The sequence below is a fragment of the Varanus komodoensis genome, unplaced genomic scaffold (genome assembly GCF_004798865.1).
Source record: "Varanus komodoensis strain SLA01 unplaced genomic scaffold, ASM479886v1 scaffold26, whole genome shotgun sequence".
Taxonomy (NCBI): Eukaryota; Metazoa; Chordata; class Lepidosauria; order Squamata; family Varanidae; genus Varanus; species Varanus komodoensis.
The window spans coordinates 3,460,357-3,487,444 of NW_025335684.1; the positions used below are offsets into that span (position 1 = coordinate 3,460,357).

Sequence of the window (27,088 nt, forward strand, 5' to 3'; positions counted from 1 at the left end):
AAAATCTAATTGGCTTCAGCATTTATAATCTAGTGACAACATTCCGGTTGTGCCTCATGGAATGGGTTTTTTGGGTTGCTTTTCTTAAAATTTGGGTGGGGGAAAAAGAGGAAGACAGCAAGCGAAGACTGAAGGCACCATCTTCTGTCGGGAACACAAAATTGCAGCGCAAGACGACTGCAAAGCACCTGGTCCCTTTTTTGTCCTCAGATGCTAAGGAAGGCACTCCAGAGCTTTCAGGAAACTCTTCTCTGCCTTTTGCAGGCACCTGACAAGTTTTCTGCAGAGTCAAGGAAAAATTAGTTGGGAGCTCAAGTGCAACCAAAACAGTCAGGCTTTGAAAAGACTAGATTAAGCAAAGAAAAAAATGCAATTAAAGCAGCAAAAAATTAACATTTCAGCATCAGCAATGTACAATAAGAAGGTTTGTCAGGCATCCACTTAGTTGACACATGTTCGTATCTGTCAGCATTTACATGATAAATCCCAATTTTCAACCATTGTTGATCAAACCAAACAAGATTTGGTATGCAACTTTTCGGGCCCAGATGCTGAAATAAATTATGCACATTAGTCATTTACGTTTCAGAGCAGAAGAGTGCTCTTTTTTTTTTTTTTGCAACTTATGACAATTTGGATTTTTTGCCACGCACAGCTAAAAACAAATCTTCATTCTAATGAAACTTCCAGACAATGGATACTTCCTAACACGTTAGGAAAACCTTTTTGCTGAGAAACCTGATCGACGCTTGACTCAGTATCACCGTAACCTATGCTCCGTTACTGTATTCCATTACTTGAAAAGTGTTTTACCACCAGCTAGAAAGGGGCTGCAACCTCGTAAGCAGCCTAAAGATAATTTTAATCAAAGACATAAATACCCAAGCGTAACCTGCTGGTTAAAAGCAGATGTGCGTGCCCACCTTTGCACTGACAAATGCACCGAATGCAGAAGGGACATAGCTACCCCGAGAGGCCACCAGGAGCAAGAAATGTGAGATCCTCCAGCTGGAACATGTGGGCCAAGTGACCCCACAGCTTCCTCCCTGCTCCCTTGCTACCCCACTGCTAGCCTCCCAGCTCAGCTGCCTGAAGGAAAAGCCAAAGCACAGCCCAGAAAGACAACGCGGAAACTGCAGGATCACTCCGCACATCCTGCAGGATCACTCGCCACGCGCCTGTCTGTGTCACCATCACAGCCTCTCCTCAGCAAATGCTTTGGAGAAAAATTGGCAAAATATCCGATCGGAGTGCGAGTTCATAAAGTTTATGCCCCAACACCGTAACTTGCTTTTTGCGGCACTTTATTTTAAGGATATAATAATCTTTGATTGCCTGCTCTTTAAACAGATGGGTGGCTTCACAGCAGTTATCAAAACACACTCGCATTTACATCTGCAAAACTACCAACCTTGCCACACAGAGCTCTCTGCGCATCTCACTCGGAAGTCATTATTGCCTGCTTAAAGTACATATTACCCTGAAAGCACTGAAGAGAAAATAATCTATCATTTTCAGTAAAGTCAGTATTGCCATAAGTACAACTCTGAGGCAGGGCACAGATCAACGGTACAGCCCGATGCTAACACTGCAGATGATTTAATATTGGGCTTAATGGCAAATAGCTCAATTCCGTATTAAGCATCTTCACGTGAGTTACCATGAATCTTCATCGTAATCGTGATTTCTAGCTATCTGCAGAGCTATCCTGAACAAATTTTAAGAAATCAGCGCTGGAACTCCAGGCCCCATGGTTCATTTCCAAGGAGATGCCCATCAGAAGAATTCAGACTTCTGCTTAACGCTTATTTTCTCCTCCATGAAATGCAGAGAGTCTCAGCCACACACAGTGGAGAGAACTCGGACAAAATAATATCCAACTGAAGAGGCAATCCCACGCACGCTGGGACAGGAAAAAGCGCCCCAAGCTGGGAGTCATGGACGTTTTTTCTGTCTTGACATGCATGATGTGGCACTGAGATCTCGCAAGCGTTTTGTCAAAGGCCCATGAATTCAGTGGGTTGCTGCTGAGCAGATACATTTTGGATTGCACTGCATGCGGTGAGCAGATGGGTAGAAAGACAACAGTTCAGACAAAAAGGAAGAGGGTGATTTTGACGATGCTCCAATCTGCTAGCTGAGTTCTCCCAACAAACCTCCCAAAAGGCATGATTGTGCCGTGGGTTCGCTGGCTGTTGCAGAAGAGATAAACGGCAACCCGATGCAATAAAACAAGTCTAGCCTAACCAAAGTGTTCCACAGCCTTTTGAGTTTTCCCATTAGCACCAGTCCCCAGATTCTTTGGTACAGTCGACTGCTCAAACAACTTCCAAAGTACAACCCCCTCGCTGTGCTGCCACCATTGAAACACGACAGAGTTGTCGATCAGAAGCGCAGATCCCGAAAGCCTCCGTACAAGGGAGCGGCTGGCAGCCCAGCAAACGGATTGGGCTTCGCTGGAAGCACCTGCAGGGATGGGCAGAGTTTGCCTGCTGGACCGACCAGGGGTGCCCAGTGGGCTGGTGGCAAGCTGCTAACAGCACACCTGGCAGGAGGGATGGGCAGCTTTGATGGGAGAGTTGAGGGAGCGAAACTAGAAGAAGGGAGGGCTGTGCTTAGAAATAAGCACCGGACTCACAGCAGCAGGTGAGGATCTGCAGATGCCTCGGGACGCCTCTTATCCCTTGAAGCAGAAAAGCAACTGGACTACCCCATATGATGGGTCGCATTTGCAGCTCCTAGAAACCCTCCCTCCAGCTTCGAAGGACGTTGAACGCTGCCCTGCCAAGCTTGGGAGATCGCACTGTCCAGATCTTGCAGCCGAAGCTCAGAGACAAGCGTCCTTGTTTTATTTATTTATTTTCAAATTTATGGGATGCTGAATGGCCCAACAGGGCTTCATGGCTAGGAGGTCTTGTGTCATCCTGTGTTTGCCCCCATTTCTCTTTTCTTTTCCTCCCCCTGTGAGTAGCAAGAAAGTAGTCAGTAAGTCGTGTCATCTGTTGCATATGTTTTAACAGTGGTATCAACTCCAGGCCATGAGTACGCGGGCTGGTTTTTATTTCACCCCCGGAGCGTTCGTCTAATTATAGTAATAGGCTGTTCAGCAAGGGAAGTGCAGGTCAAGGAAGACAATGGAGAACTTAGAGAAGCAAGGAGAACAGAATTCCGTCCAAAAGTATCTATGTTTAAGCCAGTGAATTTTGTGCTTACAACAGCAAGGAACTTCTCGCAGCCTCTTAAGCAAAAGGCTTTTTCCACTCAACTGTGCCAACAGAGCTCAAAGCTCCATCATTACACTCCTGGCGAGCTTTCTGAGGAAACGCTGCCAGACATGCCAAGTTAAATGCTCATTTTTAGACACAGCCAAATAAAGAAAACAGGATTACAGCATATGATTCACTTATGCAGATAAGCAACAACAAGTCAAGTGGTACCACCATCGTTTTCCGAAATATTTCCGCAGCGAATAGTAAATAAACCGGAGTTAGCAAGTGCATCTTCCTTCCGTCGTCAGTCTTCGTTTGGGACATCAGCCAAGCTTGAGGAACACGGGAGATTCCAGAGGAGCTGGAACTTCAGGATGATGAGGTGGGATACCAGGACACCCACCTAAGCGACTGTGAACCTGGCACAAAGTCCGCCTGGCCCCAGAGTTGAGACGGGCTTATCCACCGCTTCGTTGTGTTGCATCCGGCAGCGGTTCCGAACAAGCTGCCCACTCACCCAGACGGCGGCACTGAAGCTTTATGCTCAAGGGACAGGGCTCCTTCTGTTGGGGTACGGACACACACTGCACTAAATTCAGTGAATGCAAGATATTGCATTAGGCCTGGTGCTTTAATAGCATGTGCTGTCAGAAGAACCCTCCTTCTTCTGAAGAAGAACTCAGGGGACCATGCGTGGTCCTCCATCACCACATATCCCCCTACCCTGCATTCTCCTCTCAGCCCTGTGAGGAGCTGGGCACGACAACTGAGCCCAAGTCTCCCAATAAAACTTGCAGCCATGGGAGCGCTGAAGCCCGGTCTAACCAGGTGCTCTCTTCCACAAGCTGCCCAGTCACCAAAGTACTCGGCTGTCTCCGCACCATCTTCCCAGGTACAGTCACTGCAAACACAGGACTGGGCCTTCACAACGGCCGCATCAACATGTTGGCCTCTGTCTTGCAGGAAGCCTGCCGAGCCCCTTTTCCTGGACCCTCTGGTGCCTGGTGGAGATGGTCTACCCTTCGATACCCCTTCAAAACTAGCTTCGGGTTTGTGCAGCTTAAGTTCCCATTGATGACTAAGGCAGCCTCAGACAGACAGAAGACAGACAGACAGACAATATAGAATTGGTTCTGAAGCACAAATCCCTTGGTTTTTCTCCTCTGCTCCACCTCCCCTCAAGATGTGTAGCGAAAAATACAAATTTGGCATGCATTTCCATAGGAGGGAAAAATAATGTATACAATCAGCCAAAGGCTATCTGGAGTAAAGCAATTACCCTGGTCTTTCTGAAAAGAAGAGAATGTAGGCTTATGTAAGGCTACAGAAATGAGAGTGTTTCCCTTTACAAAGTCTCGAACAAACACCTCGAAAGAACAAGGTGAATTTGGTTCTTCTGGGGAACAAGCAAGTTAATTAGAAAAGAAAAACAAACTGTCTTTGTCTGTCCTCATTCAGGTCTTTTGCAGGTCACAGTCAAAAGTTTCTTTAGCCTGCAAATTCTGGTAATGTTTGAAAAGAAAGAGGCAATTCCTATGGAGGAAATTAATGTTCCAGAAAAATATGGTTAATTAAATGCTATCGTTCTGTAATTGCTCCAGTTCTCAAAATCAGGCGTGTTTATGCCAAATAGCTGTTGCACTTGTATATATAAAAACAGGCCTCTTATCTTGACATGTGTGTGTAAAATATATTCATTTAAGTCAAGAAGACTACCCACTGTTCAAAAATGCCTCTAAGGCATCAGAGATGTTCTCCACACCACCACCAAAGGGTTCTTGAGGATGGAAGTGCCTTATGCCCCACCACATACAAGCGTGGGAGCACGGTCACAAATTTGAATGTGTCACTTTCCTCCAAGAGGACTAGAATTCCGCTCAAGTCATTTGTCATACTTTGGCATAGCCAAGATTTAAAACACCTTCAGTTTTTATGGAACACCTTAGTGATTTACCTGGATCCTGGAATCAAACACTGGCTTCCTCCATAACATTAGTTAAGAAGATGATAAAAATCATAGCATCTCCTGTGTCTTACCAAAATGATTATCCTCAACTTCTTGTAAGAGGCAAGATGGCAGCCAGCCAAGAACTCATTAGTTCTGTAGAGATGCTTTCCCCAAAAATAGGAAAATGAAAATGCACCAAAAGTTTCACACAGCTTTAAAAGTCAGTGTCGGTAGATTTAAGTACTAGGACTACAAAATCCATCCTACTATCTGTTGAGAGGTGATGGTTTCATTTCTCTGAACACAGCATGCAAATCTTGCTTGGCCACGTCTCCCCCCAAAATTTGGAGGAAGGCTGCTAACGAGAGTGTGGGTCTAAGATTTCTTGCCCTCAGACACCAAGGTTAGCTGGGAAGAACTTGTGGGGTATCTTATTTTGGCACTTCCAAAATATACTCAGTTTTTTATTTATTTTTACTTAGGAAATTTATAGGCCGTCTGCATCACTGTCGTCTCTGGACGGCTTACAGAATTATTCTAAATCCAAAACAAAACAAATTAGCTATTCCATGAACTGCGCATAAAACTGACGTATTTAAAATAAATTAAATAAATCATATACAATTAACATTGGTTGACGCTAAAATATTGATCAAATAAAAAGGTCTTGACCTGGCGCCGAAAAGCATATCCTGATTGAAGTGCTGCTTTTGAACTGTAAATCCTTGCCCTGTCGGAAACCGTGGGATGGGCTCCTGCAGCGAGCAAGCCCAGCTTAAAAGTAACCATGAACCAAACTCTGATGCTAGTGCCCAAAGGAATTCTCCCAGGACGGGGGTATGGGAGGGCACCACGGAGCCCTCCTGAGCTGGCTCACACGGACAACGCCCTGTGCAAAGCAAAAACTCTAAAACGAAGTCAACCTTTTGGTGTATTTAGTACAGAAACAGATCATGAGCCAGAAGGGGGCCCCCAGCCCCAGCCGGCTCCGCTCATGACATGCCCACCGTGTGCATGGCCAGCCTATCCTTGAACACCCGCTCCGATGGGGCTTCAGCCACCTCCCGTGGAAGCCCCTTCCATACTTTATTTATTTATTTATTTATTATTAAAACATTTCTATGCCGCCCCTTGCTGAAGCCTCGGGGCGGCTCACAGCACAAATAAGATACAATAAAATGCCAAAATAACAATATAAAATTAACAATATAAAATAAATAACAATATAAAAGAAGTTGCCCTGGCCAGATAAATAAGCAAATATTGTTAACAATTAAAATGACGTTTAAGTAAAAAGGTCTTCGCCTGGCGCCGAAAAACAAATAACGATGGCGCCAGGCGGACCTCTCTGGGGAGCGCATTCCATAACTTAGGCGCCACCGCAGAGAAAGCCCTCCTCCAAGTACTCACCCTTCTGATTTCTTTCATGGAGGGCTCCCGGAGAAGGGCCTCTCCCGCAGATCTCAAGGGGCGGCCGGGCATATATGTCAATTAAAATGATACAAGGACCTGTTCTCACATACTCCCCCCGCTCATTCTCATGTTGAGCAGTCGTGTCCACCCCACTGGGTTCCTCTCCGTTCTCCCCAACCCCAAATCTCACCTAGGACAAGTTCGGCAGCAGACGCAAGCTGAACAAATCGCTGGGTCTCTTCTCCAGGTTTGCAAGCAAGGATGTGATCTTGCGCGGCAGACAGCTCCCTTGTGCCATCTTCGCCATGCCTGGTTTGCTGTCGGAAGCCATTCCCTAATGCTCCTCAATTAGCAGTTAGACACTCCAGAAAGGGAAGACCGGGAACTGCATTGCCAGCTGGTACGGTGGATACTGGAACAGGCACTGCCTTTAATAGCCTTATTAGCCAGTATCTTGCGTGCAAATATGCACAGAAAATCTAAGCACAGTCTAAAAGCGCAGGCAGAGGGGAACCGTGGAGGATAAACTCTGCCGGATAAACTCTGTCGTTCGTTCGCTACCCCTCTGCAGAGAGCCTTCTCACATGAATCTTCTTCTGGCCTTCCTACAAGCTGTAGCTGGTACAAGATGAAAGGGGAAGGTGGCTGTCAGAGGAACTGGGCTTAGCTGACCCTATGGCAGTTGGGTGCCACTAGTCCGTTAGACTAGAGCAGACCTGGCCCAGAGCATGAACTGAAGGCCCATCGGGTGTCCACCATGAAGCAGCTGAGCAGGTCCAAGGGCGGGCCTGAGCCTGGAGGGGAGACCCCTTGGAACTGTACGGAGCCCCCTTGAGTTCCACAGTGGGAGAAAGGCGGGGCCTAAATAAAACGCTCAAATAATGGATTGCTACTAGGCGCAAAGCAGGAATGTCCGCAAGAACGCACAACCGTCAACAGAAGCCACCAAATGTAAACAATAATCGTAGAAGGATCAATAGTAGAAGAGTCAACCAGCAAAGATGAGTAAAAAGATGTTTGACATACCAGTGAGACTATTAAACGACGGGGGGACTTTGCCTAGGCCCCAAATCACACTAACACAGGAGACTAAGAGTTGGCTAATTCAGGAATCACCACAGTTAAGGTCCGCTCTTTCTCCGGATGCTACCCTGAAGGTGGACACCCAGGGGAGGACCGTGGAGAAACACCTCCACTGGCCAGAACCGGGTGTCCATGGGTATGGGGGGGGGTGCTTTAAACACCCCCAGGCTCTGAATGTTTCAGGCTTAAGTACTGTCCTCAAACCTTACAGGTAGAAGCTTCAGAATTTTGGAGCCAAGTCTTAGCTATGGAGACAAGCTTGAAACAAGCAAAATTTACATTCTACATTTGGACTCAACCAGAGTACGTCAAGCTCACAGCTAGTGCACATGGGTTACTTGCATGTTTCAGCAGTAAAGTTTTTAGGTGCTAATATAATCCTTTAAAAAAACCCTCACCAGATCCCTCTGGGATCACTGGATGATCCCCGCAGTTAAGGAACACGGGAAGTCCCAGAAATCCAGCAACAGTAGAAGAGTTAAAATGCTTAACACAGGATTAAATATTAGAGGGAAAGAGAACTTGGCACTTAGAAACTAAACTAATTAGAGTGCCTTGGAAGACTTGCAAGTTTTAATTTGGAAGCACTTTTGCCATCAGCTCAAAATGTAGTTTTGATCATTTTCTTCTCCCTCTCCTTACATAAAAGTGGTGTATTGTGTCCAACCATACCAAGCTGTTGAAAAAAATAAAATAAAAAGAAAACCTGATTTCGAAACAAAAACATTGTTCCTGGCAATTAGTACATTAAACAAGACCATTTTCTTCGGCACATCATGACTTATACCCTGAACAAGCAACCAAACAATCAATACATCCTCTCCCCTAGACTCCTGATATCAGTCATGGAGAAAAGTTACCTTGACCACATCAGGAGACTTAACACTTTGGCTAGCAATTTTAACAACTGGCTAAGCAGTCTCAGCTCCTCTTGCGTTAAGGCACACTCTGAGCTTTTACTGCCCAGCTTGAATTTGCCTGTTATGACTGAGAGGTTACAGAATGAAGGAGGTGATCAACCAGAATTGATCAGAGACCACAGGAGGTAAAGATGATGCAGCCAGAGACTCAGGAAAGTGCATTTAGGCATCACTGGTCTACTACCTGTTTGATTGCTCTGTAATGCTCAACAAGGAAATAGGAGATACATGGCCACTAATGCTTCTGGCACATAAGAAGCCAGAAACCCAGATAATTTCTGGAATCTCATGTTGGCGCTGCGTTCAACAAGAACCGACATTGCTAAAGCCCTTGCAAGAAACAGGCAACACTGACAGAAGGACCACAGAGTACTGGCCGGGGCGGCTTATTTTATCATGTGTGTTTTAAATTATTATGATTATTTTATATGTATATTTTAACTTATTGGTTTTATCTATTGTTGTGAGCCGCCCCGAGGCTTCGGCGAATGGGGCGGCATAAAAATGGTTTAATAATAAATAAATAATCAATACTGGCACACTTTGCTGCTATTTCACGTTACAGATATAACCATTCTGAAGATGCCCTTCTGCTTGAAATCTTGGCATGTCTCAGCAAGGTGGGATCTCCAAGCTTCTTATAAGATGAAAGATTCTAGCAACAGACTTGTATCAACCTTTCAGCCCTCCTTGACATGGAAAAGCGGTGTTGTTGACCATGGGACTAGAATAGCCAAAAATATGCAAGAGCAGCCAACTCATGACCTGAAACGAACTAATGATCCCGCCCCGCTTTGCCCAAAGGATGCTCTGTCAGCTCAGGAAATGCTGGGCCAGTGGCAACCGAGAACCTGATCTAGAACCTCAATTCTTCCACTCCTATTTCAGGGATTTAATAGAAACGCCTTTGACAAGAAAGCTGGAAAATGCAGTTTGGTTATTCATTCACCCCAAGAACCAACGCCTACTTCTCTTTGATCCTACTCATGCCTTATATGAAACAAACACAACGAAAGTGTAAAGACGTCAGCTTAAACTTTCCTAAACTCAGAAGCAGCCGGATGCCATCAGCAGTTCTGCTAAAACTACCAAGTGAAAACCAACCAGTGGCTCAGCAGCTCCCTCCCCAATTTCAGAGGCTTCGCAGAATCCAGGCTTGGCAAGATTAGCCAGCTTCCCTTAGCCCTGATGGCACATCCCTGGTTAGCAAGCATCCCAAGGGAAAAAGCCGCATCCAAAGGAAGCAAAGCAAGAGACGCACCCGGAGGCAGAGAGACACTCAGGACTTTTCGACTGTGGGCAGATGCGCAGTTCTGTTTTCCACAGCGATGTCTCGTTCCAACTTTGCACGTCCCCCGTACGTAAGCATCCCAACCCAGCGCATGATTCGAAGCTCATTCGCATGGCGAAGCAAGATAATGGAATGATGCTTGTACAGGGAATGTGGAAGCGCCGTCCTGGGCTCACTTCGCAACAACGGACAGGGCCAGGGCAGCTCCCAAGGGCTGACTGGCCAGTGACCTTTCCCAGTGTGCATCCCCAGTGGCCAAGCGATGGTATGCTCACATCTCCACATGCCCCTCAATGCTCCTCGGGCCAAACTGGAGCGGTTTCATAAGCACAGGACAGCAAAAGCCACGTCAGAATCAAAGCAGCCTCCCGACATCCCTACCTGCTCGCGATGGCAGAATTCTGCTCTTTCAGGACAAGCTCCCGTTCCTGCAGGGCAATGATGTGCCGAGAGAGATCGTCCGGGCTCCTGGAAAAGTGGAGAATGCAAGATAAAGTGCATGTGTAGGAACAGAACCCTCCCACATCTGAAATACATTATTCACTGACAAGTAATAGTATTATCAAAAAACGACTCATATTATCAAACACAAGTAATGCCCGATATAAGCAGATACTTGAATTTCTTGGTTGAACAAATGGGAAATTATGTATTATTTACATGTTTTCGGGTATACTGGATGCCCAGTTAATACTGAATCTGTTCTGTCCCTGCCATCTGGTTTTTACAAAACAAAACAAGAGATCTGTAGCTGATACAGTTTTCATTACGCAGAACATGGATACTTGGAAAGAGCAACTTGTGCTCACTTAGAGTAAAAATCGCCTCCAGGAGAAATCTAAGAATTTCTGCCTAATCAAATTTCTGCTCACTCTTTCACCCTTTAATGAGGCAGCAGGTCGCAAACACGACAGGAAATTGCGAGAAAACGGGCTTGTAACTTTTTAAAGACATCTTTCTGGTCCAACCGGACTTATCCAAAACCCTAAACTTAAGGACTTCTTTCATTGCAATACCTTCTACAGAATACCGTCGTTATTTGTTTTTCGGCGCCAGGCGAAGACCTTTTTATTTAAGCGGTATTTTAATTGTTAATATTATTGGATTTTATCTGGCCAGGGCGGCTTATTTTATATTGCTATTTTTGTATTTTTAACTTAATGTTTATATTTTTTAATTTAATGTTATAATTATTTTTTAACTTATTGTTGTAAGCCGCCCCGAGGCTTCAGCAAATGGGGCGGCATAAAAATGTTTTAATAAATAAAATAAATAAAGAATGGAAGCAACACGCAGCATCTTACAAAGGTTAAACGTGACCGAAGGTTTAAGCTGGCAAAGGAAACTGCCAAAACGGTTCCTCCCAGTCTTCCAAAGCTCAACAAGGGCCCAAATTACTCTCCCAATTAGCCAGTGAATCAGAGCAACCCCATCTCTCAGCCTGGTGTGGGTTTCCAAGCGCTACACAGCACTGCCCTCTGTTGAATCCAGCACTGCCAAGGTTGTGGTATTGCAAGTAAGAGGTTTCAAACCAGTTGTTCGATCGACCTGAACAGGGGAAACAAACACTGACAGTGTTTTTAAGTGTTGCGGTTCATAACTGGGGGGAAATTCTTCTTGGAGCAAAGGACCAGCCATTTCTACAACATGTGGAAATGCTTTAATCGAAATAGCTAGATGAAAAGCATATTTGACAGACGTGACCTGCCGCCATTTGGGACAGAAACGGAGCACTCAGAACTTGATCTTCTCTTCTGTGCAAAACGTCAGCGGAGAAATTTGTTCCTCCAAATCAGATTTTGAGGAACATATGATCACATATGTCTGAGAAAACCATTTAGAACACCAAATCCTACTAGAAATCAATTGCATTTTAGGTATCCTATCATGAAACAAAAGATACTAATATACAAGCGCTAACTAAGCAAGCTTATGTCAATTCAGTTTTCTTAATTTTATTAACTCCTTCCCTTTTTAGGGATTCGTGGGACTTCTTCAAAGATTCATGAGACCTTTCACAAGTAATATTGATTTGCTTATTCACAGACAACTCTATTAGAAATAACTTATACCTCCTCTAGAAACCCTGCTCCAAGTTTAAATTTTGCAGAATCATGATCATCACCGTCGCCATCTCTATACTGCCCGTAGCCAAAGCTCTCTGTGCAGTTTACAACAATAATCCTAGAGTCAAATCCTCAAGTCACCCATCCAGATTTTAACCGGGCCTGACCCTGCTTAGCTTCCAAGATCACCCACAGCATCCCCCCATGGCAGCAGAAGGCAACTGAGGAGTATTTGGTGTGTGTGGACTCCCGCTAGCACTTAAGAAACCTTTCCCATTCATTTCCTTTAAAGACAGGTGAACGTGAGAACCCTATGCTATAGATGTCAACATGAGAACTAGAGAATGTAACCGTATATAATTAACAGAAGAAGCGTAACAGGAATCAAATCATTTAAGAGGAAGAGAAAACAAAGGAGGGTTAGAGTGACTTAATTGCTTTCTTCAAAGTCTCCTGTTCCCATTCAGGGGTCAGCATGCAGGAATTCAAGTATATCTAATTAAAATAAGCCGAAAGAAACACAAGCAAACAGCGCATAGTCTCTACATATGCAAGAAGCAATTACAGCACCAAGTGTCCAAATGAGAAGGACATGCATGCAGTTAATTTAAAGAAATGCATATTTCTGAACCTGACTAGGAACGACAGACACAAACTTGAAGCCAAATACTGTTTGATTCGGGGCCCATCAGCCTTCAGATCATGTAGCCTGAACCCAACAGTGACATCATAGGAGTCAACATAGAGCAACATTTGCTGCCAAAACCAAACTGGAAATCGGAGCTGGCAAAGCAAAGCAAACCTAAATTATTCTGTAGTGTTTGACAAGAGCAGAGATAATTTTGACAGTTCAGTATGCAAAGCAATAAACTCTAAAATCAAACTGCTATCTCTAAAGGTGATTTATCTATTTACTTAAAAAAATAATCATGGATCTGGATGTTTCTGGTATGGAACACTCAAAATCAGTGGCTTGCGTCTGTTGTGATATTAAGAATAATTAATTCTGAATCCAACCCAAAATGTTTAAATCAAACGGCTTAATGGATGGATAAATCTGTCATATTTTTTTCAGGATATATAAACATGATGTTTTTCTCGAACAGCCAGAATGTATTGGTTCATTTCAGTTCATTTCCCATATATACCCAACAGGGCTGCCATGCGTTGCAAACTCTTCCTCCAAGTTCCAAGACAGGGGGGCTTACCTGTCGAGTCTAACCTAGGGCTGCATTTCTACCTGATGCCTGATTAGCTGGACTTCATCATGGCCCCCATATTCTGTATTTAGACGCACACAAACCATGGCTTTTATCCAACAAGTAACAAACACATCCATAAAAACAGACAAGAATAGCTGCTACTTACATGTAAATCTAAGAATCAATTCAGTTTTTGCCTGCTTCTCCTGAGCAAACTGCAAGGGGTATGAGCAGCATTTGTTCTGTCTGGAGAACAAAGCTCCAAGCAAAACCTCGTCATTATCCAAGTAGAAATAACCAGCATTTAGAATTCAGAGGTACAAATGCTGCCCAAGGAGTCACATTAGCCCAATATTAGAGCTTAAGGCAATAAAAAACAAAAACTGCTCTTAAGCAAAGCTTTTTGGATTTCTTTGAAGTGTAGATAATTTGAAGTGGAGTAATTTAAAGATGATTTTCGAAATTTAAAACCATTCAAATGAAGTGAGAAGTCGGCTTCATGGCAGCAGCAACGCTGCAATTTTTGGAAAAGCTTCCGAGAGCTGGTGCAGCGAACGAGCCGCGAGCTCAGCTATCCCCGGTTCAGACGGTCACCTTGCCTGCAAACTCACTCCGTGGCCGAGTGTGCCAGACCAAACCCCCCGTTAAGGGGGCCGCCACTTACTTACCTGCAGGGGCTGTTTTAAGGATGGCTGGGACAGAAGATGGTATACATCGCTCTCAAGTGAGCCGACCAATTCATGGAAAAATAAAATGAATTTAATAGCTGTGGATTTAAGTAGTTACTTAATGTAGCAGAAAAGAAAATAACATGAACAAGGAGCATTCCAGTGGAAAAACAGCCCGAGCTTTCTGCAAGTTTAAAGAAAATAATCAAGAGTTCATGCCGTATAAACACAGTAATAAGTGCTTGCAATATTGAATTCTGGGCAAACGCAACAGCCACATTTACCCAGAGCAGCAACCCTGTCTCGGGGGGCCGCACATGCTCTCTGGTGACTGCAGCTTGTTCCCCCTTCCCCACAGGAGCAACAGCATAGCTTGAAGTGCCGGAGGCTGTCTTCCCTTGGAAGCTAAGCAGGGCCAGGCCTGGTTAGAATCTGGATGGGGGACTTGAGTCGCACACTGGGTGGGTTGGACCTGATGGCCTCCTCGGCCTCTTCCAACTGGATGGGTCTATGACAAGGCAGAGTCTCTTGGTCCACGGGTGGTCTGGCATGACATCGGGGTTTCAACAAGGCTTAGGGCTCTAGTTTGTTAGGAGAACAACAAGCCCAGTTCAGGTATCATGCCATTCAGATGTCCTGCTACGGAAGTCCTGGCATGAGCTGCCGTGATCAAAAAGCTCACAGCAGTATGTTTGCTCATTCACAGAAAGAATTTAAAATAGTAACTGGCTGGCTGGGAAAAGCCAACTGGGCCAATTTAACTAGGCAGCATCACAGATATCAGACCCAAGAGCTCTTTCCACGCACTTGATTCCAGTGTATGATCTTTCTAAGCCCATCTTTGCCAGTAGACCTCAACGCCCAGGCACAGGAGTTAAAATGACCCTGAATTCCAGGAGCCAGGTAAGCCAAGATTTCAAGAATGAAGGACATGGCTTTGAAAGTGGTATAACTTCCCAGAAAGAGTTGTCAAAAGTTTGAGCAGTGTAGATTCTTCAAATTAGAAATCATGGACCTTATGTGATGCGATGGAGGAAAACATTCCCTCCAGTTCTTGTTTTTGCCTGACAGAGGCTGTTCCTTCCCCCGGAGAGCTGTTTGAGGAAACTAATTAAATTTACCAAAAAGCAAACCAACATTCTGGCGGTTGTGTCCTCCTCTATCAGCCTATGCAAGAAAAAGCCAGGCCTATTCCTTTACTATAGACTGCTTTAGAGACTGGAATTTACTAGCAGTTAACAGTGACCTAACATTTCAGGGCTAGTCACTGTGTACAACGCCAGAGAAGACAAGTATCTACCCTGATGGAGACATCTGGGAGAGCAGGTTTATTCCAATTAATTGGGTGCATAGATAAATTGCTGGGAACTAAGGAAAAGACTAACCTCTCAGCTCTTAATGATGACGAGCAGTCCTGTGTACAAGCGCAATTTGTAGAACAGCTTACCCAGAGGGATGTGCTTTACTTGCTTTGCTGTTGTGTGAGACCAGGGCTTGGGAAAGAGGGCTGGCCAGCAAGCGTGACAGGGAATTGCCTTCCTCAGTCCCCATCCCTCCTCTGCAGGAAACCCGCTAGACACCTTTAGGGGTGCCTGTACGAGAGGATTTGTCCATAAATGAGGGACAAGGACAAGGCCGAGACCGCATCCTGCTCTTTTCACCACTGCTTAGGAAGTGGCCAAAAGAGTTTGTAGCAAGTGGGACGTGTCTTTCTTTGCAGAAATGGGCTCGAACTACCCCATGAACACACCTGCCTCAGTACCACCTCCAGACTTGTCCTAAATTATGATCATACACGTGAATGCAATACAGATAAACATAACTATGTTCCTGTTAGGTGGCTTTTTTGTTTTATTGCAGATGATGGTTTACAAAATGAAGAATTCCAAACCAGGATGGCAGCATCTGCACTGACCAATAAGCCAGGATCCTGGGGAATCCTGGCTTATGGTGAGTAAGTTATGTGCCAGCACCCACAGTGCGTATTCTCTTCCTCTAGCAAGAGCACCTGATTAAACTAGGTATTGCTTGCTTGGTATGTTGCCCAAACACAACGATCCTGGCACTGCGACCCTTACTTACACAAGCCAGTTTCATGAAGCAGGGTTTGTTCTTGGTTTATGACTCCTGGTGTGCAACAGGGCAAACAAGCCGGGATCCTGAGCTCAAATGACATGTTAACCATGCACTTCTGGCTCACCAAGCGAGCCAAGCTATATGAAGGAGCTCTGGCATCAGGGTGCAGCTTGCTCGCACAGCCACGGGAAACTGTTCTGTGCAACTATTAGCCACTGTCCCTTCTCTTTCTTTTGGAAAATCATAGCCAGGGTACCGTCACCACGACGTCAACGTCTCTGAGCAATCACTCAAGTGGGCGAATACCCACCTTATGGTCCACAAGCTGCAATTACTTCTAAAACGTTCACACCTGGGACATTCGCCAGAAAAAGAGGAAACCATCCCATAATCGGTCACTGGGAACTAAAGTCGAAATTCTGGGTTCCAGTTCTGGCTTGTTTGGAACAAATGGCTCTTGCTCTCAGGAGAACAGAAGGAAAAGCGATTGAGCCAGCAGGACCCAATCCACCAGCCCATCCGTGTCGGCGTTTTAACTAAAAATGGGATGTGTGCAGCAGCAACTTATATAATGTCATTTCTTTAAGAAATTGCCTGTGTTTACATACTTCATTCAGATTTTTCCTTTACACTTTATTTTATGGTCAATCTCTGTTGTACAAAATAAAAATATGACTCATAACAGAGGTACCGGCAGTTGCTGCCTCATTAGAATTATCTGGATATGTATGCATATTAAAAGACGATGTTACCATCAAAATGCTGAGAAAGCTAGATTAACTTGCAAATGACGGTAGTACTGGTCGCAGTAACAAGCTGTTCTTGAATGCAAATCGAGGAACACCCATTTCTGTAATATTGCAAAGGTTTGTTCATTAGCCAAGGCTGCTGTTGAGCCGACGGGTGTTTAAGATGCTCGGCAGCACTAACCCACGTGCCTTTAAATCCCTGGTCTTCTTTCAGGTGGTTGAATGCAGGTCGAAGCAAATTTGAAATAGGGTACTTTCCAAAGAGGTACCCTCCTCATGGTTCTTTTTTCTACTTTCAAAGACCTTACAGTTCCACCAAACCAGTGGTTACCTAATCCTTGGAAGAGAGAAGTGCCATTTTGATTACGTAAATGATAGCGGTCCTGAACACTGGAAACAGAAAGGATTATAGCCTTGCCTTCCAATCACGAGTGATAGCTTTTGTTCAGCGAACGCTGAGCACGGAGCTCAGATGGAACTGACATACAATACACCCAGCCATGTGCATTCTCCAGTCCTCCATCTCCGGAATCTCCAGTTTTATTCATCTGTCCTCAAATGGGCAACTCAGCTTAAGAACTTCAGGAAAAATGAATTATATGCATCCCCAGACACATGTAAATAAAATGAAGAAATTTCAGATTTACAGTCACTGCCTTCAAACCCTCTTCACCGGCTCAGGGAGGATTAAGAGGACTTCAAAGCAGTCCGAGCTCCAATTAAACCAATGCAACCACCCCAGGGAAGCACAAATATTCTCCTGATTAGCGAGATGCACTCTTTGAACTGTTGAGCTGGGAAAAGAAGCTTTCGGAACATTAAACAAATGCAGTGATTCTCTGTGGGTTTTTAAGTGTGGTTTTTTTAAACATCTGGATGTTTACAAATAAGGGCAAATTACAGCTGGGGTCAAAAGCTCCACGGAAACTCATTAATAGGTCAACAATCAGTGCTTTGCATCTGAGAGTTCAAAAGGAGATACAAGAACCCAAGAATCGCAGTACAATGGCTGGACCGGCTACAATCTTGGTCAGTTCGAGTTTCCTTGGATCAGGGAGGCCAACCACACATGCAGCCGCTGGAAAAGCCCGCTTTAGACCGGGTCGGTTGCTCAACCATTTGTTTTAGCACTGTCCACTGTGACTGTGGCAGCTCTCCAGGGTCTCGCATGAGCTTTCGTGGTCCTACCTGGAAAAGCTCGGATTGGACGTGGGGCGTTCTTCACCCGCAGCCCGTGATCCGCCTCCGAGCTAGCGCACGGAGCCCATCGCTGCAAGCGGCGTTACAGCGTCTAGGTTCTTTTGGCTAATCCACGATCCTTTCCATGCTGTCCTCCCACCAGGCCAAACTCTCTGCTCAGAAAGCGAGTCAAAGAGACGGGAGCCAGGCACAGGAGGGTGAAACCTGTCTGAAGCGGGTTGCTGTCCCGTGAGCAAGCTCAGCTCAGTGGATCCACATTCACACGAGCACAGACTCCCTGCGTTGAACATGGAATGACCAATCCAGAGACTAAGCAGACCGCAGCTGCATCCACGAGTCTCTTATTTACGCTCCTCTGTAAATCACCAGCTATATAATCCACAAATCACTAGGAACTAAAGACGGCCAAACAGTTCTATTCAACCATTTAAAGCCCACTCCCATAATTCAGCCTTTCTATCTAGAAGATGCAAAACCTCTACCTTGCAAGGGACCCCAAAGCCCTGTATATAAACCTTGCAGCTGAACGACTCGCTGGGCTGATTCTAGCAGGAGACACCACCTTGTTCCGCAAATGAAATTGCCCTACATTTCAGAGCTGCATAGTTCATGAAATGCTACGTCCTTCTATCTTTATAAGGGAGAAAAGAACCTCCTCCATGAATACTTGGGGTTTTGTTCACTGTGAACGGACATTAAAACAGGCGACAAAGAACGCTCATTTCCACATGTGCCAAAGGCTTTTGGTGCTAAACGGGTATATGAAACCGCTGAGAGGAAGCCAATAATCATCCATCAGGAATCGATAATTCACTCCAGAAAGAAACTGAACCGGGCTCATCTGCAGTGCGAGCAGAAAAACGGTAAACGGTGCCACGTCCGCAATTCGCATTCCCCTCCGCGTGGTGACCTGCATCCGCCCAGACCACCAAACCCACCTCCGGCCTCCGTATCTTTGCCACAGACTCCTGTGACCAGGATTCGGATAAGGGCTGTATCCTTGTTAGAAGCATCCCAAAACTTCCTTAGCTTGCCTCCCGAATGTCTGGATCCTTTTCAGTGTCTAGGCCCCTTTAGCATTTGCACAATTCTCTATTTATTATTTGTGCATCTGGGGCACAAACTGACTGCAGAACCAAAAAGAAAAAAAAATGGCATTATTGTTTTAGAAAGCTGATGCACTGCTTTGCTTTGAGAATTAGACTGTAGTTCCTTCGCAGTAAGTCACAGGCAATATAAATAAATCTAGCCTTATGCTTCACTCAAAAAATACTGAGTATTATTCGTAAAGTATTGAGGCTTGGGCAGCACCTCACAGAGTAACAATTGGACCGGGGCAACAAATCCATGCTATCATCAATGCCTCTGTCCGCGAAACGGCACAGGACTTGGTTTTGCACAAACAGCTAATGCAACATAAAGATCCTGAGCCCAGATGCTCCAGCTGCTCCTACGGGACTTACAATCAATGGACACTCTGAGTTTTTTGCAACTAAGCAGAATCCGACTATCTTACTCAGGGAAATGTCTTAGTCACTTTCCAAGTTAAAGACCTTATAACGCAACATGCAACAAATTAAAATACAGGTGAATATTGTGGACCCAAGCAAGGGGGAAAGCGACTTTAGACCACACCACTCACTCAAAGAAATGCACTGGTGAAGAGATACATTTTAAGGTACTGAGAGAGGTATTTACTCTTGACAGCCTACTGGATTCTCAGCCTAACCTACCTCACAGGGCTGTTGTGAGGGCAAGATGCAGAGGAGAAACTATTAAGCCACCTTGGCCTTCCTGTAACAGGAAACAAGGTGGAATATAAGTGCGATTGTGTTTTTAAGTCAGTGTAGCCCTCAAACCTGTATGGCACAATGAAAACTAGCTGGAAAAACGCAACATCCCTTTTATCTCGAGGGCAACTATTGTGTGTCTCTTCTGCAGCCCTCCAGTCCAAGCACCGCTGTGCGCAAGACAGAACGGGCCCCGTGGTCTATAAGCCATCAGGGCTTACGGTGCTGGGGAAACAGTAACGTTCGACGTGTACCTGATACAGAATAGTTTTCAGTGAATTGGAAGCTGTGGGATTAGACAGTTTTCAGAAAGGAAGGCTTCCAGTTCTTCTGAAACCCTCCCTAAGGAACCCTAAAAAATGCACAAGCAAACAGGTGTCTGGAGGAATTCCATCAATTACTGGCTCTGCTGCATGGCAGGGAAAGCAGGTTTCGAGGAACGGAGGCTGGGCCGGGCTCCTCAGTGGGAATGATCCTGGGCGTGGGCACAAGCAAGCAGGTGGTCTCTCTGTCCCCCGGCAGACCCCCCGCCTGCAATCACATCATGCCCCAAGGAGATGGTGGAAGAGGATTTCATTAATAAATTTATTTCAACTCTCTTTTCAATGGTGCTGAAAAAATGTATGCAAATCCATTTGTAATTAGGTTTAAAAATTCCATTTCATGGGATAATCAGACTTCAAAAAACTCAATTTTAGTTTTAATCAGATTTTAACAAGGATATTAACTCCATTTCGGTCGGAGAAGAGAGAAACGGCGAATTTAACACAAAATTTATTCAAGCTTAGCCCTGGGAGATAATTAAATAAAATTAATTTGGCAAGGGTTGTCTGTAAATGGAAGCATTCCAGATAGCAAAGCACATTTCTGAAAGAAACAAATGCAGTTCATTACTGTACAAACAGATACAAAGCTTATTCTTCGGAGGGGAATCTCAAGTCTTCTCCAACCACAGGGAAACCAGAGCCCGTGAGCGGCCTCCGAGCAGCAGCAGCATCTCATGGGAAAGGGAGAGATGCCTGGTTAAGCCACTCCGCAGCAACCCAGGAGCAAGGGTTGGAAAAAGGACAAAATTCACACAAAAGGAGCTGAATCTACCACACACAGGAAGTACAAAGATACTCGGAGGTTGCCAGGGGCCGGGGGGGCGGGGGGGGAGTTGCACGTGGGAAGGCGGGAGGGAGAGCTAGATTCCTCCAGAAAAAGGTGTCAGCATCATTATAGCCAAACTGCAAACTGTGTTTGGTCATGTTGTTTGAGCTCAGTCCAGGCCCAAGTTGTTCTGGCTTAAACACTTCCATTGGAGAAATCTTTAAAGTGTAGGAAGCAGTATTCCTCATTCGCATATGAGCAGCATTTCAAAAGGACAGAAAACTTCCATCTAGATTCACACAGCTGAGTCTCTCCTAGTACGAAGAGGGGTTTTTTAAAATTATTACAACATCTGTATCCTTTTTTGTCCTCTAAGGAATGGAAAAGGCAGCTTATTTGGGCCTCCTCTCCATTTTTGTCCTCACAAGAACCCTATGAAATAAGTCAAGCCAAAAGCCAGGGACTAACTAACCCAGCGAGCTTCCAGGCTGATGGAACATGGATCTTTCTGGCCCCAATCCAGTGCACTTGACCACGACACCACGCTGGCTTCCACCCACCCTACACCCATGCCACCTTCGACTTTTTCCACCCCTTCTAGAATTTTTCCAGAACTCACGATCTTCTTATACCTTCATATACATTCATGCAAGTAATCTAGAGAATCCAAGTTAGACTCAGTGGAAAGGTGCTAATATTTTATCTACTGTACAAACAAAACCAAAGAGAAAACCTAACCCCTCTCCAGTCTTGCCCATCGGAAGCACAGATGTTTTCCTAAAGCAAGATATAAGTAAGGGAGAAACTCTACAAGTCGGATATTAAATACGTCAAAGCGGTCATAAGCAGAACAAGGAAGGGGCTGAGACATGATCGAGAGGAAATCGGTAGGTGGAAATATTGGATCTAGTGTTCCGTATCTTTACTAATGAGTTAAATAAGAGGGTGGAAACTTCCTACAACTTTACTAGCAACAGACAACTGAAACCGAGTATGCCAATTTTAAACGATAGGCTAACAATTCAAACAGACTGTAGTATTAAGGAATATTTAAAGCTCAGCTCTTACAATATGCTAAGCTGCCCGAGCAAGGATTTTTTCCTAGAAGGAAAGGCTGACTTCTGGTACAGCATATCTTATCCTAGAAATGAGCTGAAATATGTAACATGTTAGATTATTTTAAAAGTGTGGATATATGAATATATATCTCTTGTCTACAATCCAGCCTGAAAGAATTATTTAGGTGCACCTTTTCATACAAGCTAATATTCTATGAGAATTGCCCATTCAATTTATATATGAGCAAAGACACTTAATTCACATGGCGAGCTATAAAAAAGAATTTCTGATTTAATGTCACTGTAGTCTAGCTAACACATAAACAGAAATCCGCCGCAGTAAGGCTAAAGATTTATTGCACTTGGGAATAAAACGGATTTAAAATGGAAAATGTCAACAGGCATAACTTTGACAAATACGACAAATATCGCTTTAGATATAAAATTGACCTGCTCTATTTTTTAGTAGAATAAAGTTGAACTTTTTACTAATTTGTACGAAATGTGGATCCAGTAACAATTCTTGGCTCTATCTATTCTATAAAGATATGCGGTTCAAGGGCCAAGGTACAACTATCTGTCTTTATACCTGTAAGCACTCTCTTCACTGCTCACACGCATTAGTACGTGGGGCATAAAAACAACGCCTTCGGACTTCATGCGTCACACAAAGAAATGGGAACGGGGGACAGGGAAGGACTATTTGCTCTTCTCAACACAGGCAATTCAACTGAGCGGTGCAAAAAAAGGAGCAACCGGCTAAGTCACGCACTATTTCTCCAGCTCTGCATGAACTTGTAAGCCGCTTCGACTTCATGGGGGGAAAAGTGGGATATAAAACTAATTCATAAAATCAATCAGCTCTCTAGAACTGGCACATTTTCTATGGGAAAATATTGAGGTGGAAAATTTTCTACCCCACACTGCTCCAACGTGGGAACAGAGGCATGGTGGCAAATTTAGTAGTGGGATGAATGAATGAATGAATGAATGATATTTTTTTTTAATTGCAGTCATACTCCAGCCAAAAAGCTACCAGGGCGGATTATCTGGAATTAATAAGGCAAGTCCTACCCACAGGCTTACTCTCTTAAAACATGGCATATGAAAGGGTCAGGAAGGGAAGAGGGGAAAAAGAAATTCAGGCACTGATTACTCCCACTTATAGGAACATATAGTTCTATTTGCAGCAGAACTGTTGGAAAAAATCCCAGTTCTTAACCCGTTCAATTCATGACTCCGACACTGTGGCAGCTTCCCCATCCACCAACCAGCAAAATGGAGTCTCTCGAGAGGAGGAGAGGGAGGACGGGCAACCCTGCCTTCAGGGATACTACAAGCCCACCGATGGCCCCCTCCAAAACAAATGGGGTGCTCTGAACCCAGAGGGACCCCTCCGTGACACCCTCACATGGGAAACGAAAGCCGGAGTAACTACCTTCTTCTCTGAGGAGGGTTACTCAGAGCTGGCGGTTGAGCACTGCTGTGCTCTGGAGGAAGCTCCTCGGACGAGCTGCCCAGCATCTCTGTTATTGGCACAAGAGGGATAGTCCTTCACAAGAAAGATCCTCTCTCAAGAAAACTCCAGATTTAGTTCTGTTAACCACCAGCGGACTCCGGCCAAGAGCAAATCCGACTGAGTATGCGGTTGCATTTTCAGGGAGGAGGGGAGCTCTACACATCACAACTGCGAAAGGAGGTGAAGACTCTCGGCCTCACGCTTGCCAGAACGGTACAAAGGCCTACATTCATTAAGACCCCCAGCAACTATGATGAGCCAGATGAAACCGTCCAAAGAAATTTTCAACAGGCTGGTGCAGGGATCGAATCCAGCACCAACTGCCCCTATTTTATTACCAAACCCACCAGAAAGTCTTGCGAAGAAGAGCCGGGAACTTGTGATGAAAGACAGGCTAATCCATACAACATAACAGGCGCCTTAGCAAGAGCAAAGTCATTTTTTCTCAATAAAGTTAAACAACAAAAAGAACGCGAGAGCATTAAAAGCACTTAAGAGCATTAGAAGCAGGTAGAAGGAGAGCTCAGAACTGTTTCAATCTGCAGCTATTCTCTAATTCGCTTATCTAGACAATTAGCCAGTCAGCACATACTAGAACTTAATTTACTGCCTGCAGCAAGCAAACCTGAGAAATTTGAGTATACCAATGTGCATCACACAAAAGCTCCTGGAAGAATACTAGTTCCATCACCTTTTTTCTATAAACTCTGACTTGCACAGGTGTTTGGTTTAACTCACCAGTGTCTTTCCATGCTACCCATAAGGAGGCGCTTCTGGGGCTGGTTAACCCAAGGCACTCTGTCTGCTTTGTACACCAGTTCCCAGCCGCTCTAGCCGGCATGGCCAATAATTTCCATGAAGTTATTCTGAATAGAGACTAGGCCATCTAAAGTGTCATTTCCCATTGGAATTCCTTAAAAAATCAATTCTATGGCTTACTTTCCTATCCTATGCAGAGTCAAACTCTCAAGCATATATCATCCCGATTTAATGATTGGTTAATTTTTAATTTGTTGCTTAGACCCTACCAAGGGACTGCAGGTGGCGCAGTGGTTTAAACCGCTGTGCTGCTGGGCTGGTTGATCGAAAGGTCGCCGGTTCGAATCTGCCCAACGGGGTGAGTTCCCATTGCTCCGTCCCAGCTCCTGCCAACCTTGCAGTTCGAAAGCATGCAAATGCAAGTAGGTGAAAAGGTACCACTTGGGTGGGCAGGTAACAGCGTTCCGCACACTTTGGTTTTTAGTCATGCCGGCCACATGACCACAGAGACTGTCTGCAGACAAACGCCGGCTCCCTCGGCCAGGAAACGGAGATGAGCACCGCCCCCGAGAGTCAGGCATGACTGGACTTAACGTCAAGGGGAAACCTTTACCTTTACCTGGGCTCTCTATGTGGGCAATTGCCCCAGCATGTTCTGCAGTTTATATGCAAAAAAAGCCACAATCCATGGTGGTTTCTTGTTGATTGCCCAGGGGGTTGGGTGCCACACGTGTGAAACGGCCCCAGAAAGACCAGTGTTCCAAGCATGCTTGCTTGCATCCAGCAGAGCAACGTACAGCTTTGCAAGGCTCCCAAAAGATGCTGCCGTAACCATCCAGATCAGCACTTTAAAATTTGCTGCAAAGTATCATTTCCAGGTTTCTGCTGAACATACAAATTCACTGGAGTCATCACCTCCAATGTTTGCTTCAAAACCTCAATCTTCACAAATTTCCAAGGTACAATTCCCCGAACAGTCCAGTCCTGTGCTGGCTTTCATTTATCTTGCCAACTTCAAGCAAAAACATTTTCCCCAGCCTGCAAACCATTCCTAGTATTTCTCACAGGTAAACCAACAAGACACCGGAAAGTGGATAAAAGAGTAGCGAAAGACTTTGGGTTTGAGTGTAAGTTAAATACACAATTTAAAAGGTTGAACCGAGCACCTTTGTGTTTCAGAGGGTATTGCTACTTTGCTGTTTTGAAAAATGCTACCTCTCAAATTATTTTTTTTTAAAAAGGAAGAGACTTGCAATACAAAAGTTTTACAAAAAATTTTAATACAAAAAATTTAAAAAAGAGTGAACTTTCACCGGATAGCCAAGGTAGAATGCTTTTGTTTCCATTCGGTTTTGGTTGCTTCAATCACCACCTATTGGGTGTTATATTCAGTTACTAAAGTGGGCATGTCGTGAGCAGAGCCGGCTGGTGCCGGAGGTCAGACTAGATGGCCCGGGAGACCCCTTCTGACTCGCTCTGTTTCTATGTTTCTAAAGAGGACTAATATCCCGTTCGGCAGAAGGCAAAGGGGAGGCCGACACTTTCCCAAAGGAATCTGGAATACAGCCAAGCAGTCGACGGCACTCAAAAGCATCCGGGAGCAAGCCATGTTTCCACGCTCTGGTATACAGCAGCAAGGCATTCTGGGATTTAATAATCAGGTGCTGCAATGACCGCTAATGGGAGAGAAGATCTCTCAACCACTTTTGAGATCAGCAACCGTGTTTGTGAGTCTGTCTTTCTCTCTTTAAAGAGCACTCTTATTCCTCTCCATTACACAGTGAGATCAAAGCAGGGTACATGTAAGAGAACGGAATAAAATAACACATTTTTAAAAGCCCACAACAAACACGGAGAAACATTAGCAGATCAAGAAGAGGACTGCAAACAAAAGCCAGGATAAAGAAATGGGTCCTTGGTGGACTGAGGCCATTCACAATCTGGTACCTTCGACCGAATATCCAACATTAGGAATAGCGTCATGCTTCGCCAAAGCCCTTGGAGGCAATGCTGAAGCTTCCATTGATGCAGAATGAGGTTACTAACCTTTAAAACCCTAAGTGGGCCGGGATCCAAACACCTGCGGAGTTCATCCGCCCAGAGCAACCTGCTGTCCATTAAGACTACCTCATGAGGACTTCCTCCAAGTTTCATCAAGCAGGGAGGTGCCTGGTCCATCCTGGAGGAACAGAATTCCCTAGCTCAGGAACGCCCTCTTGTGGGGTTGACGTTAAGACTCCTTTTGGCACTGGGGCATTGCAACACGGAGAACATCCTACCTGCTGGTTCTATTTATGAATCGCAGTTGTATTTTAAGTTGCATTTGTGTTTTTGTGCTTTGCTGTTTTAATATTGTAGTTCTGAATGTTTATGTATATTTCCCTATCGACAGTGATAAAAGTGCAGTTTTGTTTACATGCACATATGTAAACAAATACATACATTGAAAAGCGCTCTCTCTCTCTCTCTCTCTCTCTCTCTCTCTCTGTGTGTGTGTGTGTGTGTGTGTGTGTGAGAGAGAGAGAGAGAGAGAGAGAGAGAGAGAGAGAGAGAGAGAGAGAGTTTAGAAGGGAAATGAAGGAAAATTAAGTGGAAACAGGAAAAATTAAAACTATAAATGATCTGGAGACTTTGACAGTTACTGTGTTTGTAGAAATGTCAGAATGAGGCAGACTGAATAAAAAGAAGATGTGAGCATTTGAGCTTTCTGACGGCAATACTCCATCCTCTTACAGATTAGTCTCTGCTATTTAAATGATAATTTCACTACAGTTACATTAAACATGACTGTTTGTCTCAAAGTGGCTTTTTCTGAAAAAAAAAAAAAAAGAAAGGAAGGTGCGGGCGTATGCTCAAAGTCTCTTCTCTTCACAGCACACTGAGTGCTCAGGTTCCAGCTATTTATATTCTTCAAAAGTCACCTCACACCTAAAAGAAGAAATAGTCATTCTTACAAGTTTTTTTTACAGCCTGTACACTTTCTGGAAATAAAGCGCAAAATCTGCAAGATTACCTGGCGAGAAACGGTGCACGGGTTTGTTTCCA

General features: G+C 44.7%; 1 protein-coding gene across 1 annotated transcript in view; it reads right to left on the bottom strand.

Moving 5' to 3' along the window:
- MAD1L1 (mitotic arrest deficient 1 like 1) overlaps nucleotides 1-27,088 on the bottom strand; it is a 365,974-nt gene that overhangs the window by 319,167 nt on the left and 19,719 nt on the right. Inside the window, exon 10 of the mRNA XM_044433287.1 lies at nucleotides 10,246-10,332. Within this exon, the coding sequence (XP_044289222.1) occupies nucleotides 10,246-10,332 (87 nt within the window). The remainder of the gene's footprint in view (nucleotides 1-10,245; nucleotides 10,333-27,088) is intronic.